Raw genomic sequence first — 17,375 nt, 5'->3', positions numbered from 1 at the left:
ATCCACCGAACAAATTAGCTTATATGAAAACATAATCTTATATGAAAACAATCTCCTTTAATGGAAATTCATCATCATCATTATCATCAAGGTAACATATGTCATTCAGCATTTTTAACATCACCATCTAGTGCTACTTCATCGTTTTACAAATATTTTCAAATTTTATGTGTTTCACATGTTTTGTGATATTTAAAAAATCATTTCTACTTTGAAAAACTATTGTCTGGACAAGTGAAATAGCCTCTATAAAAGCATAAAGAATATATGAGTTTATGTTATCAGCTGGACTTTTGACATCTGGGACTTAATATACATGCATGGTTTATATGCAAGTTTTGTCACGCCGTTCTGCAACTTTTTATCTGGGCATCATGGGTCTAAGTTGGAAGTGACCAATGTGAAATAATATATCTGCTGCATATAAGGGATAATCTCATTCAAGATAAGACAAGATAAGGCAAGATAACTGAGGATGTAAACAAGCACTTTAAACTTGGCTCTACGAGAAGAGAAGATCAAAGTGAGTTTCCATGTCCTGCTTTGATTACATGTATGAATGGGTATGCCGCTGTTACAAAGGTTAAATACATCACCAATCTTTTATGAACTGATAGGTTTGACACAATTCTTTATCTAATCATTAACTGTTCTCAAAAGTTGCTATGTGCTCTGATTTTTATCAAGCACACAATGCTGGTGCATGCTTTTATGTTGAGTGGATCACCTTCTTTATGGAAAATTCCTTCTCTTAAAACAATGTATCAGGTTCATATATGATGCAGCAAATATTTTATATTTTCCCCTGGATTTCTCAAGAGCATTTTATCTTTGAAACCATAAATTCTTTGAGAGAGATTTCACCTCTAACAAATGCAATAGTGAGACGGAGGAGTTAGTCATATGCTTTGCACCAAATTCAAGAATCTGTTCGCTGACATGTTCATAATTCTCCTTTTTTTCCAGCTGCTGGCTTTAGAGGTCACCACAGATGAATAAGGCATGGCGGGACCACAAATTGTAATTATGGGCCATTTATTTACATCGACTGCAGCTCCCAAGCTGTAAGCTCCACATCACACCACAACATACCTCTCAAACCTGGTTCCCCATGACTTAACACCGCGGGTCTGATCTGCAGATGCCGTGCAGGTCACACCCCCTGACTGAGGCCGGGGAGCCATCCGGCTATGCCTTCTGATGATTCTGCCTAAGGGAAGTGTGTATAATGTAAATAGAATTGGTACCAGCACTGAACCCTGTGGAACTCCATAATTAACATTGGTGTGAGAAGAGGACTCTCAATTAACAATGAACAAATTGGAATCCATAAGATAGATATGATTCAAACTGCAGTACCTGTAATACCTACAGCATGCTCTAATCACTCTAATAGGATAGTATGGTCAACAGTATCAAACGTTGCACTGACGTTTAACAGGACAAGGACTGTCAGAGGCCATTCATTCATTTGCAACCTTCACTAAAGCTGTTTCTGTGCTGTGATGAGCTCTGAAACCCGATTAAAACTCTTCGAATAAGCCATTTTTCTGAAGATGATCTGCTAGCTGTTTAACAACTACTCTTTCAAGAGTTTTTGAGATGAAAGAAGGTTGGAGATTGGCCTGTAATTAGCTAAGACAGCTGGGTGACTTTTTAAGTAATGGTTTAACTATTGCCAGCTTGAAGGCATGTGGTACATAGCAGATTATTAGAGATAGGTTGATCATATTTCAGAATGAAGCAGTAATTAATGGTAGGGCATCTTTGGGCAATCCTCTGCATGTTTGCTATATCATCCTTTGCTGTATCTATTAATCTCTTTTCAGTCTTGCCTCTCCATCTTTCCCTCCAAGTCGCTCAACCTTAGTTGTCCCTTTGATGTACTCATTGGCCATTCTGGTCAATCCCAACTGAAATCTTAACACCTTCACCTGCTTCATGTCTTTTTGTCAGTGCTCCTGTGTCCAAAAAGTACATTATAGCAGGTCTCACTAGCATCTTGTAAACATTCCTTTTCACACTTGCTGCTATCCTCAAATCGTCCCCTTGTCACGAATCATCCCTGATACTTGTCCCCGCCTAGATTTGTTGATATTCTTGGGACCAACTGTCCATGATCTCACCTTTGACTCAAGAATACCCTGGTATACAGAAGAGTTCATAGTCGACTGGCTGAAAAAACAAGTCAAAATCATCACCACCATCACCAATGTCGTGACAGTTATGTCACGTTCCTGGGTCTGTTGACCCAGCGTTTTAAGTTTTCGTTTATTTTGATGTTGATGTTTATGTTTAAGTTGACTAGCTCAGCTAAGTTCATTTGTTTATTAGATTCCCCTTGTGTTTACTACCCCTGTATTTAAGTTTCCCTCACCCTTTGTTTCATGTTTGCATGTTTTATGTTAGCAAGTTTGTGTTGTCATGTCTGCATTCCATGCTGTTTCCTGTTTTATTGTGAAAGTCCTTGTCCTATGTGCAGTGTGTCTAGTTTTTCTTCCCCTTGTCTCGTTAGGTCTGATTTGTCCCAGCTATGTTCCCACCTGTTCCCCATTCCTTCATTATCCTCCTGTGTGTATTTAGTTTGTGTTTTCTCGTTCAGTCTTTGTCAGGTCTTCTGTTGTTCTCGACATGCCTCCCATGCCTTTCCGTGCCTTTCCGCGTTCAGGTTTTGTTTTTTGTCTTTTGTGTTTAGCATTTACTTTATAGTTCTAGTTAGTTTCTCCCCAGTGTGTATCTGCTTTTTGTTTTTGTACCTTTTTATCAGCCTAATTAAACGGCTCACTTTTTGTTCCTATTAAGTTGGTTTCCACACGTTGGTTTGTGTGCACCTGGGTCCACTATTTGCACTCCACATAGTTTGGCTCTGCACACTGTGAGAAGTTAATGTGAGGGTTTAGTGTTGACATGCTGTGTTTGGTTTTCTCCAAATGTGGCGCTATGCATTAAGTATCTAACATTGTTCCACAAGTCTTGTGGTTTGTTCAGATGCAGCTTTGCAAAGCTAAGCAACGTGGCTTCTGCATTGTTTTTATAAACAGGAAGCTTTTACCTGTAGAGTCTGACATGCAGTTTCTCTGAAGCTTGCACAGTCTGACTGCGATGTGAATTTGATGGGATGTCCACTCCTGGGAAGATTATGTTATCACAAACCTGAATGTTTCAGACCAGCACATTTTCATAGCATTTGTTTTTATAGAGGTAGCCCCACTAGCTGATGGTCAGTGAAAACACTACATTTGATGAGCAGCACCTACTTAAAATAAATGGAAGCCGTGAGGCTCACTCTTATGGATGATAATTTTTCAACTGTACTGCAATTACCATTAGCTCTTAGAAACTCTTATCTCAAACATTGATTGTTCAAAGGGTAAATGCTACCACTGCCTTAAATAAGGCTCTCCGATAAATGCAAAGTACAGACCTAAGTGACCTTTAATCCAAGAAGCCTAATGTCGCAACCAGGAGTTTAAAGAAATTAAGTGATGGTAACTGATATTAATTCTTCGTTTACACAAAGTAAAATTTCTTTTGCATTTTATTTCTGTGTTGTTGTTTTTTGGTGGGGGTTTTTTTTATACTGTTTTAGGTCTTTTCAGTGACCCATTCATTTCACAGGGTTAAACATTGACACAGCAGAAGAAAGTTGTGTTAAAATAATTCTTACCAAGTTAAAAGCAAAGAGAAGAAAAGGGATTTATTACACAATATTAAATGTGCTATGACTTGAAAAGCAAGTGTCAAAAAACTACTTACTCACTTATTATAAGTGGAATATATCGTTAAGCATACAAAAGCTTGTCTGGAGCACTCTTAGATAATCATTTATTTTATTAGAGCAAATATTACAAAATTAATTACTGTCATTTTGTAATTAAAAAAACAAACAAAATAGAGATGTTGTACTTAATTAGCTTTCAAATGCACCATCAAAAAACAACACCAAAAAATGTAATTGAAATGTTACATAAAATACACATTTTATGTTAAAACTTTCACATTCAGGCAGAGCAGTGATTCTCAAACTGTCGGGGAGTTAAAAGAACATGAATTTTCTTTTCTTTTTAATTTAACAAACGCAAAAAGAGTTTGTGAATGCTATGACTCTGAGCTTTATTTAAGTAAAAATCCACTCAGATCCTGTTTATTATTAATAATTGTTTGAAATTGTGGGTCCCATCCTCTTGTTAGCTAGTTAACTAGTTTGAGAGCCAATGAATCAGAGAAGTGCAGCACTTCTCTACTTCACAACTGCACAGACGCGTTTCCATTTTTCATATAATAATAAACACTGACATCCTGTGGTGACAGATCAGGCCTGGAAAAAAAAACAGCCATTTGTGTCATCTCAGCATCAGCAGCTGTGCACATCTCAGAGATGGTTGGCATAGCCTTCCTCATTGTCTGCAGAGTCAATGGTTTTTGTTCGCTGAGTTTGCACGGAAGCATACAGATCAGACACGGTGGAGAGGGCGTCCGTGTTACCGTCATCCTCCTTCTCTGACTCCGGTGGCTCCCCTAACTGCATTACATCTGAGTACTGTATCTGTGGACAGCTGTGACCAGCCTGCAGCCTGGGGCCCTTTAAGGTCAGGTTGGCATAGCAGTCGTGGTTTTTGGACTGGAAGAAGAAACAAAAAACAATGTAAACATGATCACACTTCAATGCAATGAACAAGTAAAACTCTCCTTTCTGTCTGTGAAAAGACTTTTAACTAACTAAATTTAATGCTTGCGATATTTTAATATAAGAAAAAGAAGTGTAATTTCAACAGTACATCTCAATTTTCTTACGTGATAAAGAAACGCTGCTTTAGTAGATGAAAGAAATCTGTGAGTGCAACTCTATGCTTTTAAATTGTAAGAAATACATGTGTGCTTTTCCTCATTTTTTAAATTTATTTTTTGGTTTTATTGTGTTCCCACTGTAAAAAAACAACAACAGAAATTTCCTTAGTAGATATTTTTTTAAAAATAATATTTTTTTCATCGTTTAATCATTTAGCTATTATTTAATTACTTTGGTTTAATTGGTTTATTATCGCTGGCACTGGAGAAGCCTTAATTGGCATGAAAAGCTATTAAACAGAGTTAAAAAATTAAATAACAATTAAAAATAATAAAGCTATGCCCTTCTTCACGTTGGGCCAGGCGGCCAGTTTGGAGTCTTTTCTGGGCCAATTCTGGATCCCAAGCCTTATGTTTGACACCCATGTGTTAGTAGGTCTAGACTGACCTATCCTAGAGGACCACTTTTTATGTTCCTACTATTACCTGATCTAATATCATACAGCTGTATTTTACTTTTTCTGGAGAGATATTGTCATGAAGGTTTAATAACCTGTATGAACAGATAGAGAGCCCAAAGTGAAGCCAGAATAAAAGATCTCAAACCTTCCAAAGAGTTTCAAAGAATCTACCTGTAAGTCTGATCTGACTCTCCGCTGATACTTCCCATTTGAAGAGCTGAGTGATGAGTGAGGGGGATTGTCTTCTGTTAACAAAGTTACGCCTGTGGAGAAATAACAACACGCTGTAATCTGATACAAGTGTACTAAAGCATGTGCACAGCCATACGCACGACCGCTTGCACCTACTTGTTTGCAGGTAGCTTAAGTTTCCATAAATAGGATTTTCTTCCATCTGTCTTAAGCTCTGACTAAAATTGGGAACACAGAAAGGAAAACGGAGCTCTTCACATGCAGATCTGTTTTACTGTAATTTGTTAACAATAAAAACCACGCTACACACCTTTGCCGTCTTCTCAGTGGACACCTCCATTTTCCTAATACAAGATAAAGATGAATATATTCACAACTGGATCGTTTTCAGGGGTTTTTGTGTTAATTCCCATAAAATGCTGACTTTAACTAATTTAATTGCATTTGGATTTATGATGTGTTTTTTTTACAGGTAAAATGTAAAAATGTTCAATTTAATTGAATCTGGTCAAATCAAATGTATTTGATTGATATGCATTCAGTTTATACAAGCACATTTTTTTTTAAAATAATTGAGTATTAGAATAAATAACTCTTTGATAATATATTTCAGTTGCATTTTACTCAAACTATTGTGTCATGTTTACAGTGGGTGAAGAATCTTTTTTTGTGAGTGAGGATAGAGTAAATAATGTAATTACCTGAGCCAAATTTTGATATACAACAAAAAATATTCCATGCCAGTGAGATGATCAGCGCTGCACTAAGAACCCCTAAGGTCGCTTGGAATTCCATAGATAAATAACCCAACTGTGAAACTAGAAAAAAGAAAAACAAATATGAGTCGCTTTAAATTAATAAACTATGTTTGAGCAACACTCACTGACGTCATAGTTAATCTCATACATGAAGACAGAAAACTGCTATGTGTGTTTTTAAAAAATCAAAAGGCAGTTTTTTTTACATAGCTGTGTCTTTAATTTTCTGTCCATCCATCCACTGCCTACCATTTACACATGTGCTCATTGTAGAGCTCACAACCAATTTAATGCAATGTGTATGAATTGTGGGAAGAAATGGAAGCACTGTGAGAAAATGACTTCACACAGAAATACCCTACTCACAAAGTGAGTGCTGTGCTTCATCACTGCACCACGCAACACAGAAAGCTAATTTTAGCAATTTGGGACACCTTTTTTTCCTCTTTAGTTCACATTTTAAACAGATATTAAATAAGTGACTACTACTGATACTAACAATATTAATGAAGAATATCCATCCATGCATCATGTAAAGCTTTTAAAATATGAATAAACAAAATAAAAATGATTTTTTCATATATCTCTTTAAAAAATGTAGAACTAGAGGTACACGCTTGAAAATGGATTGTTCAAACAATGCTGAAGGAAATTGGGCAATAAACCAAAATGTGAAAACATGCACGGCATCAGAGTCCTTGAGCAATACATCTACACCAGCACTGAGCAGCAGAAAATGTGGTTTTGCTGAGAAACCTGCATGCATGGATGTGTGATGTGTGCAATGTTTGCTGCAGGAATACAGACTGAGCAAAAGCACCTTGGGCGCATTTCCTACCCCAGAAACCATTTGCAGTGCTTTTTGATATACTATGTTTAACATGTTCCTGAAGCCTCATCGATCTCTAGTGAGTTAAAACATTCAGTCGACACACTGTTGGTTTTTGGTTTGCCACTGAATCACATAAAAAGCTTGACTGTAACTGTAACTCTTAACTGTGTAGCTGTGGTGTGCAATATATCGTAGAACTTTCAGCTGAATTTTCACCGTAAACGAAGGAGCACTTTAACGTGTTTGGACTCTGCAGTGGTGGAAATAGGTCCACATTCTGCCCGAGTAATATCTGGTGCATAGGATCTCTGTTACAAATCTAAATAAATAATTTAGCTTTGGTAATGCATCGCCTCATTAAAATGAGACACATTCTACGATCTTACACAGTATTGCTTTTTGCCATTGGGCAAACTGCACCGTCCTAATTAAACTGCTGATGCCTCTGAGCGTTTATCACTGTCTGTTTAATCAGAATGCTGTGAGTCTGTACACAACAGACACTTCACATGTCAGCTGTGAAGGCGTGGGAGAAGCTGTGTATAAAAGAAACTTACCTTTTAGTAAGCTCAGTTTTGGGGGATTTTCTTTGTTTGTTTTTGGTTGCTGTGATCATTTATTTAAAGCACTATTCACTGATTTAAAAACAAAGTTGGAAACATTTTTATCATCCAGCTCCTTCCCCCCTGGCTGAAGTCCTACTGACTCTAATTTTGGATACGTTTCTCTCTCCGGCAGCATCTCAGGCAGGGGTGGGCGGTTAGTTTTCCCAAGGTGCCACATGAAAAACTGCAACTGCTGGGGAACCAACAAGCTGAACAGTTCTGCACTATATTAATTACATCTCTTTATAAGCTTATTAATGTGCCCAGTGTAGTTTAATTCCTGGAATGATCTTTGTCTGGGTCTGTCACATTGTGCCAGGCAGCATACAGTTTATTTTTCAGCACTTTTTTTTTTTCAAAACTTTAAAATTCCAACTAGAAAGTACTGAGATTCTGTTAAACTTCTACTAGAGCAATAACAGAAAAGATGGGGAAGTCTGCAAAAGCTGCTAACTAATCAAAATGCAATCTGATATGAAAATCAGCCTTTAACCTTTTTCACTCCCTCTAAAGTCAAACCAGTAAACCTTAGTTCAATATAAAAGCAACACTAACCATCTTTATTTATAAATAATGTAAAGACCTGATCTAACTCTAAGGAAAACTCTTGGCTTACATTACTGTGAAATCTAACAGTTTCTGTATCTTCATTCAAGACTTACCTTGCTGAGTGGAGCTGCAATTTCCTGCCATGGCAGTGAAGTTTAACCAAGGACAATCCAAACTATACTCTGATAACAAACGTCTACTAAATCTTTTACACCTGTACTCTGTCTTTGACAAGCAGTTCTACAGAACTCGCTGCATCTTTGTGCTCACGCAGTATGATCCGACACCAGCGTGTTTGCTTTTTTTTTCTTAAAGGACTGTTACAGGATGTGTGCTTTTGCAGAAAACCACAAACTTTTTTTAGACTACAAGAAAGATCAGGTACCAAGGCTGCAAACCTGCCCTTTCAGTGTTAAGGAATACGACATGAACAGTTTTGATTTAAGGTGATATATCCTTTTTACTTTAAATATCCTGAAAAAGACATTTAATTATCTTTGAGGCACTAAATATAATCCTTTAATTATTTCACACAACATCTGGATACTATGTGACAACATATTAAGAATGAGAGCAAATTCTCTCCGTGGAGATAAAAACATTTCTAGTGGGGACAAATATTTGTAACTACTACAGCACAAACTCTAGTGGTTAAGATTTTTACACATGCATGCATACAGATAAAAGAATCCATGAAAAGCAGTGATTTGTTTATAAAATAATAATAATAATAATAAAATGAGATTATAAAAATAAAAATGCTAACTATGACCTTTAAGTTAAAAAAGTCAACAAAAGTGTTTAATAAGTGCAAACGACTAGGAAATTTAGACATATGAGGTAACAGATGTCAGTGATGGAACTTCCTGTCAAAGTAATGGATCAAGTCATAAACCAAAATAAATGGTATCTTTGTTGTAATCCTGCAGATGTCTTTATATATCTTTAAAGTCAGTCGTGAGCTGCTGGGTCAAAAATATGCCAGTGGCCATGACAGAAAGTGAGGTTAACCAATTATTCTGGTAACAGTCTGACACATTCAGCACATGGTGGTGTTCACTGATTTAACTTTTTCATGCTGACCTCTTTACTTGGCAACACACATCTTAAATTAGTGGTTCATATTTCATAGCTGCAACATCAGACAACAGGAATTAGAGCAGCAAGGAGGTGTTAATGGATGTGTTTACAAACTAGAGGCCCAGTTTTTTAAGTCACATCCTAGTTTTGGTCACTTTGGGGGTAAAATATGAGTTTTTAGCTCTCTTAGTATCTTATTCTCATATCATCCAGATAAATCTGTTGGTATTTGGCTTCTGTAAGCCTTTAAATCTCCTGGATTTATCTTCATCTGATGACCGCTACAAAGATTCATATTTGACAGAGAATGATCGCCGTTTAGAAACACAACCAAATATTCATAACCTGTATGTGAGCATCTCAAACAGTTTGTTCAAATCAATAAAGACGAAGAGCAAATCACTGTCAGATGTAAGATGAATATTTGCACACATTCTGGGAATTAATTTCACCCGGTTCAGCAATCATTCTTCAGGATTCATTTATAGTGCTGAACTGCAGCTCCTAAATCTTCTGTATACAAACTTGCACGAGCTGGCAGCCTGCTGATCAGCCCCATCTGTGTCAGCAGGCTGAACACTAGTTCAGGATGAGAGGAGCAAATGGTAAGACTCTCACAGTCCATTTACTGAAGAAAGCATGGGTTGAACACGCAGACAGCAGTGCAGTCATTTGTTTGCCTTCTTCTGTGTATAAAGTGTCACATTTTGAATATTAAATTAAACCAGATGTGGGAAGGATTGTTCCAATCATCTTTTTAGGCATCTGAGTTGTTTTTGGTTTAAACATTGATTAAAAAGTTACTGGTGCTGACATCTGACATGGATGAAAATTCAGTAAAGAGTGGCTCAAGACATTTAGGCTGTCTTAGCTATCCCATCCAACACTGGGTGAGTTATTCTTCTGCAAGGAGTGTGGGCTATAGGTTAAAGCATGTCCACCTTTATACCACTGCACTCAAGCAGATATTTAAAGTCATGGATCTGCTCAACCAGGCAAATCCAAAATGTGAGATCTTTTCATAATTTGTTAAAAGGAATGGCGCAGAAAGAGCTGTTACACTGTTAATTAAATGGACTAACTGAAGCGCTGCTCATCACACTGCATGTCTAATATTCTAGCTGTGTTATTCCATCCCGCTAGTATTCTCCACCTATAGGATCATTCTAATGCTACAGTGTATTTATTAATAGGAACAAATAAGACGAAGGAAACTAAAACCGACAGTTGTGGGAACGCTTGTGTTATAGTTAGGTACACCGGTCAAAAACACATAAAACCACATTAACCACAGTGCGTCAGAAACTTTCCATTGTAAACAACTGCAGAGGTTTTCACTTGTATTAAGAGAATTTTTGAAATACCACAATGCTATCTGCTATGCAGACATTAATTAATTAACTTTTTTTAATCTTCTGGTTTGTCTACCTTTGGCTACCCTCTTGTCACTCGGTGTGGTTTATCAAAGCCAGTCCCAGTGTTAGAAATTGATGTAGAAATCTATGTACATGTCTTGTGCAACACCGCTTCCAAAAAAGTTAGGACCCTGTGAAAAATGTAAGTAACAACAGAATGCCAACATCTGCAGGTCTCAGGAACCTATATTACGACAAAACAGAAAACACCAAATGTTTAAACTGAGATGATTTCATGAAAAATATTTTCATTTTGAATTTGATGGCAGCAACACATCCCACAAAAGTTAGGACAGGAGCAAGAAAAGGGCGGAAACGTAAATGTTGGGACTAAAGATGGGCAGAGGTTCAACAGTTTGCAGAGAACTGTGTCTACAAAATGTGGAACAGTTTCAGAATAATGTTCATAAAATGTTCATCATAAAATGTGAAGACTGAATACCTCCTCATCTACAGTCCATAACATCATCAAAAGATTCACATAATCTGGAGACCTCTCCGAACAGAGAGGAACAAGGCTGAAAATCAGTAATGCATATTTCCACAAGACAATGGTAAGTTTTACATTTATTTATTTACATTTTACACAGGGTCACAACTGTTGTGCAGCCTCATGCGCAACACAGACGTGTCACGGTGTAGCCTGTCATATACTGTCATATACATTAAGCTTTTGGATTATATTTAGCCTTAATGCGAATCAAGGGATTTTAATGCCTCACCCACCTCCAATCGTGTGCCCCTGGCCCTTCATAAAAACATGGTGATTCAACTTAATGTTCCTGTTATTAACGTTTTAGGTGCTGGTGCAAAATAAAAGCCCTGAAAACAAACAGCTGTTAAACACAGTCTACTTCACATCCACATCCAGCCCAACGACAGTGTTAAAGATGGACGACGTGGCTCCACTTCATCCACGCTACAAAGTTTGTTTGTTTGATTGTTTTTCCTCTAGGTGGCGGTAATGCACCACTAAGTTCTACGCACGCGCCATGAAACATGAAGAAGAAGAAGAACTTCTCTTATCCCGCCCCCTCCTCAGCTCCCGTCCTCTACTCCTCAAACTGCTGATGTGGTACTAACTTGAGCCTCCACCTCTGCAAACATGTTCAACTTCACATCAAAACTTTTGCTGCTTTTTCTCCTGGCCTTCCCCTGCGGTCTGATATCAGTTGGTAAGCATTTATTTATGTATTTATTTCACTTGAAAGCAGGCAGATACATTTGTAGCCTCACTCCGCTGCTGGTCAGAAGTTTTTCGCCTAACATATTGACGTGGCACAGTCACAGGGCGATTCGACAGCTTTCTCCACAGCTGGATCAGCTGCTAACGTGAATATAAGGCATGTTTTATTCTTAAACATCTAGAGATATACAATAGTCTGTCGCTTTTGTTGTGAATTAAAGAAAAAGCGGTCTTTTTCTTCGTAAGAAGAAATATATATGCAAAGTTTAATTTCCCTTTAGAGCCACAGAGGAGCTTTTTAATACAAATGTATGAAGTGGCCGAGGATGTAAGAACAGCTGGAGGCTCCCTCACTTTTCTGGGACACGTCACCATAGATAAGATCGTACTGTTTGGCTCTGCTGGTTTCTGCCCTGCTGACACACATTCACGTGTCTTTGCTCCAGTTTCATTGAAATTGGAGGCAAGGTTGCCAGATTTATTACAACCTCTTTTTATTTGATTTTTCCTTGCTTAAGTGTATATTAGATTTTCGCCCACATTTCCATTGCTTTTCTTCTTTAAATAACCATCTATCACTTCATCACGTGACTTGATACAGACATAATCTGACATAAATTGCTATGAAATAAATAAATACTGTCTGTGTGACGATGATGGGCAAATGCAGCACTTTCTTGTCTGTTTTACACACTGAATTAATCAAAGATTACAAGCTCAGATTGTCATATGAAAACTCCTAAAACATTTTTCCAGTGTGTTAACCAGCATCATTCCCCTAATCCATTCATGTCCTCACTGTGTCTTCTGCCTCGCAGGCCACGTTTATGCCGACTCAGACTCGGCCGAGGACATTGTTGAGGACTCAGATGCTGCAGTAGATGAAGAGGAAGATGATGAAGATGTCCTTGTTGAAGAGGATCAGATGCAAACCTCGGTATGTACAGTGATGGCGCAGCACGATTAGGCATACTAGTGATGGTTTTACAATGTAAAGTTGTGTGTGTCATCAGGAAGGACACGAAGATGACTCTGACGAAGCGGCGGACAAACTGTTAGCTTCTCACCCTGATGCCGACACGACGATCATCTTCACCACGGGAGAAGGTTGGTATTGCTGTTTTTGTTAATAATTGCTAGAAAACTAAAGCACAAAGCTTAATTAGTTGTTTCATGGTGTAGAAGCCAGTTTTGTGGCTGTGTTAAACACATGGTATCTTCACATTTGTGTTTTTACTTTTATTCATTATTTACTTCTGGTCATGACACTTTTAGAGTTTCCTGCCAGTGAAATTGTGCGGTTCCTGGTGGGTTTCTCCAACAAGGGTAGTCAGGAGTTCACCGTTCAGTCATTGGAGGCCTCCTTTCGTTATCCCCAAGACTTCCAGTTCTTCATCCAGAATGTAAGTGACACAATGTGCCGCATATCCTGCTGTAAAATGTCTTCAGGACAAGTTCATAACTAAAGAGATTTAGCTATGAAATTAAATTTAAGATGTTATTGGCTACCTTTAAGGCCGCTCATGGTGTACATCTTCCACCTCTAACTACCACATGCACTAGTATATAAAATGTAAGAGGTGAGATAGGGCTGTTCGATATAACGATATATATCGGATGACGGATATAAAAACGTCTATCGTTTAATTTTATGCTATCGTTTGTTTCGTGGTGTCGCAAAATAAACTGTTTACGGCAATAATTTTTCATCGTTTTGATGGTCACCGTAGTGGCTATATTAATTTCTTAAAGTTCTCTCTTTCTCTTATATTTTATATAACCACACTACAGACGGACAAGCGCCTGTTTTTATGCGTTGTCATTAGCAACAACGACGGTAACAACATCACATGTCTGCTTGTTTATTTTCCACATAAACCTTTGACAATAAAGCTCAAGATCCTGTTGAGACTTTTCAAAATAAACTAAATCACGTGAAAGAGCAGATTATTTACGGATGAGAAGTAAAAAAGAGCCGCCAGGTGCTAAAAAAAATAAACCTTAGACTCAAACGTTAGAACAGGCTTTTCCCCGCAGCACGCCGTGTAATAAATACTCACAAAGAAAACGGCCGCTGTTACAACTTAAGACAAATAATGTATAGTTTCAATTAAAACACTCGACTCCAGGTACACGATGCCCAGCTGGAAACACTTCACGCAAGTCGAGCTGCCCGAGATTCACAGAATTTACAGAAAATGTTACATTTTTGTGATTTATATCGTTATCAGACGATAGATGTCTTATATCGGGATATGAGATTTTGATCACAGCCCTAAGGTGAGAGCATTTGCACTGAGCGCCTCATAACTCTGGAACAACCTGGTTGACATGGTCGGTCACTTTTTTTAAGTCATGCCTTTAAACCTTTAAACATACTTTTATGGCAAGACTTTCCCTGAGTTTATATCAGATTTTAGGTTTCTTTGAATTCTCTTTTTATTTCCTATGTTCATTACTTCTGTTTTATTCTCTATAATGTTGAGAAATGCTGAAAAAATATATATAAACACTCTCTATTCCTTTCATGTCTTAATGAAAAATAAAGTAAAAAAAATGTTAAGGGTGGGATTGTACATCCATCCTTTCTTCCATTTATCCAGTTTAGGATCGTGGTAGGGGCTGGAGTCTATCCCAGCTACCACAGGGCGACAGACTGGTGACCTCTTGGGCCGGTCGCCAGTCTGTTGCAGGGCTAAAACACGCAGACAACCATTCACACTCACATTCACACCTATGGGCAATTTATAATCCCCAGTTAACCGAACCCCACTAACTCCCACATGTCTTTGGACTGTGGGTGGAGGCCAGAGTACTCTGAGAAAACCCACACAGACTCAGGGAAGAACATGAACTCCACACTGAATTGTGTAACAGAACAACTTAAATATCTGAATGATGCAGAAACATTAAAGTAAAATTATGTTTATTATATTTGTGCACATCCGGGTACCCCAGCTTTGTCCAAAGACGCTGATGTTAACTGAGGAAACCAAAGTAGCTCATGTCATACTTTCAGAAAATGATTGCTTAGTGTTTTGTGTGTTTATAGTTCACAGCTTTGCCCCTGAACACTGTCGTCAAACCACAAGCTCAGGCCTCCTTCGAGTACTCCTTCATCCCAGCACAGCCAATGGCCGGTCGCCCATTTGGACTTGTAATCCTGCTCAACTATCAAGACACTGAGGTAAAATAAGTGTTATTGTTTTAAAAGTTTATTTATTTCTTGTTTTTATTGAGAGAAGGTGGGAGGGGGTAGAATGTGAAGATATCAGGCAGTAACTGTCAGGAATATTTTTCACAGGACACCTAATGATTATTCATGATTTATGAATATTAAAAGCCTTGAAGAAATCTTCATCAGCACTACATTTTGTTAGCAACTATTTTTTTCTCTCTCTCTCCCATAATTTGGATTCCCAGGAGGGTCCTTACTGTCATCATTTCCCCCTGCTGAGCTTTGACTTCTTTTTTCTGCACCATTAACAAATGCTGAGTCATTTTAATAACAAGTTTTAAAGAGAAGCTCCTAAATTCTTTTGTTTTCCCTGTTTGTCTTTTGACTTCTCTTTTGTAAAAAATAAATTTAGGGCAGCGTGTTCCAGACTGCCGTTTACAACCAGACTGTCACCATCACTGAACGAGAAGAGGGACTGGATGGAGAAACGTAAGCTTTTCTGGTTTTTATAATGTAAAGGCAAAATTGAAAATGCAAATGAAGTGTTTTGTGTCTTTGTAATTCCACTGGAGAAAACAAAAAAAAAATGGAAATGTACAAAATTGTATTTGTCACGTCGTTTTGGCACATCCGGCTCTCTGCACCTCTCCCAGAAGATTGCACTACATGTACAAACCTGTAAAAGGAGGTGTGAAATTGTCACAAAGAGACTCGCAGCCAGGATTGTGCTGCTGGTGTAAGACGTGCAAACTGTTGGCAGAAATATTAGTCGAGCTGAAGACAGCGTATTCCTTCTGGGGAAAAAAATCGAACATAAAATTTGCAATCGAGGTTGATAAACGGAGAAATCTGGCTTCTTCTTGTTTTTTGTGCTCTTGTGTATTTGTAACTTGGAGTTTTTGCTTTTATTTGCAGAATGTTTATGTACGTGTTCCTGGCGGGACTGGTATCCCTGCTGCTCTTCGGGATGTACCAGGTCCTGGACTCGAGGACGGTATGTGCTCGTCATCCCTGGCTCTTCTGTTTTTATCTAAGGATATTTTGTCTGCCCATGAGATGAAATGAGGCGCATCTTTGTAAATCGGTGTATATGTGAAGAAATGTTTCTGGTAAAGTCAGCATGATGGTGAATAAATTGGATTTAACATGACATAATGTGGTCTTTCTACCTTTATGTGCGTTCTGCAGAAAAAGAGGCTTTCTGTGAAAATAGAAAAGGGCACTGCTGGAATAAATGATGTGGACATCAGCTGGATTCCTCAGGAGACTCTTAATGTCATGAGTAAGTTCATTTTGCCCATCTGTTATGATTACACTGCTCCACTCACCCTCTGCTTTGTTTTGTTTTCTTACTGTGATTGTGATTTATGAGTATTTGATCTTTACTTCCTGTGTTTCAGACAAGGCTTCCCCTAAAGCATCCCCCCGGAAACGAACCAAGAGGGCGGCTGGGACAGACCAGTAAACGTGCTGGCTTCCCTTTGTCGTTATAATCTTGATCAAACTTTCAGAACACCTCGCAACAATAACTCAGTTCATATTTACAAAGAATGCGAATGTCTGGAATTCAGTTTTTGAAGCAGATTTTTTTTATGTTTGAGAATCAGAGCTCGATGCAGTCTCAAGGTATTACATGCTGAGAGGATCCTGTGCTCTCATTGGACCGTGACCATTTAAACACTAAGAAGACTGAACTGTGGTTCATTTTAAAGGGACTTTTGTATCTGTGTTTGTATGTGTGTGTGTGAGAGAGAAAGAAAGAGATGTAATGGGAAAAATAAGACAATCAGTAATTAAGATTACAAGGGCTGGCTTGAACTGCCTTCTTGAAGAGGGTTGAATTTGAGTTTGTTGCCACCCCTCCTTTCTTTTCTTTTTTCTTTTTTTTTTTTTTTTTTTTTTTTTTTTTTTTTTGATAATAATAATAATAATGAAAATATCACAGTCTTCTCTATCATCAAACCATTCTCTTCCTTATCTGGTCTCTTGCAAAAAATGCCGTTGATTTTTTTTTAAATTACCACACATGACTCACACATAACATCCATTAATGATTTTATTTTTTTTTTAAAGTGGTACAGTGGCAGCTGCAAGTACAAATGTCGAAACCATGCATCTCAGTGTCTGTGCAAGTCAATTTTGCCGCCTTACTCTTGAGCAGAGCATTTCAGAGTCTTCAGTCAGTGTTAGTGATGCGGTCTGTCACGTTGTATGTCAGTATTTGTGATGCAACGCCTTCTGAAAAACAATAAAAGGCTAAACAAAGCGTTTTGTATTCACTCAGATTATCTTTGTGTAATATTAAAAATTTGTTTGATTGTGAAAGTGTGC

General features: G+C 37.9%; 2 protein-coding genes across 2 annotated transcripts; one reads left to right on the top strand and one right to left on the bottom strand.

Moving 5' to 3' along the window:
* Positions 1-1,364: 1,364 nt before the first annotated feature.
* LOC146518722 (uncharacterized) lies at positions 1,365-8,483 on the bottom strand. Its single transcript, XM_085160320.1, has 6 exons — positions 8,299-8,483; positions 6,143-6,259; positions 5,752-5,785; positions 5,598-5,659; positions 5,421-5,512; positions 1,365-4,621 (listed from the first exon to the last, which is right to left on the bottom strand). The coding sequence occupies exons 1-6, from the start codon at positions 8,327-8,329 to the stop codon at positions 4,373-4,375; spliced, it is 585 nt and encodes a 194-aa protein (XP_085016446.1). The 5' UTR covers positions 8,330-8,483; the 3' UTR covers positions 1,365-4,372.
* A 3,213-nt stretch (positions 8,484-11,696) lies between these two features.
* Positions 11,697-17,309, top strand: ssr1 (signal sequence receptor, alpha). The gene is made up of 9 exons (XM_085160319.1): positions 11,697-11,855; positions 12,685-12,803; positions 12,880-12,973; positions 13,142-13,269; positions 14,919-15,053; positions 15,457-15,533; positions 15,960-16,038; positions 16,233-16,326; positions 16,445-17,309. The coding sequence occupies exons 1-9, from the start codon at positions 11,786-11,788 to the stop codon at positions 16,507-16,509; spliced, it is 861 nt and encodes a 286-aa protein (XP_085016445.1). The 5' UTR covers positions 11,697-11,785; the 3' UTR covers positions 16,510-17,309.
* The last annotated feature ends 66 nt before the right edge of the window (positions 17,310-17,375 follow it).

The sequence above is a fragment of the Neolamprologus multifasciatus genome, chromosome 5 (genome assembly GCF_963576455.1).
Source record: "Neolamprologus multifasciatus chromosome 5, fNeoMul1.2, whole genome shotgun sequence".
NCBI classification, from domain to species: Eukaryota; Metazoa; Chordata; class Actinopteri; order Cichliformes; family Cichlidae; genus Neolamprologus; species Neolamprologus multifasciatus.
Note: the sequence above shows the minus strand (reverse complement) of the source record. Positions and strands in the feature narration are given on the sequence as shown.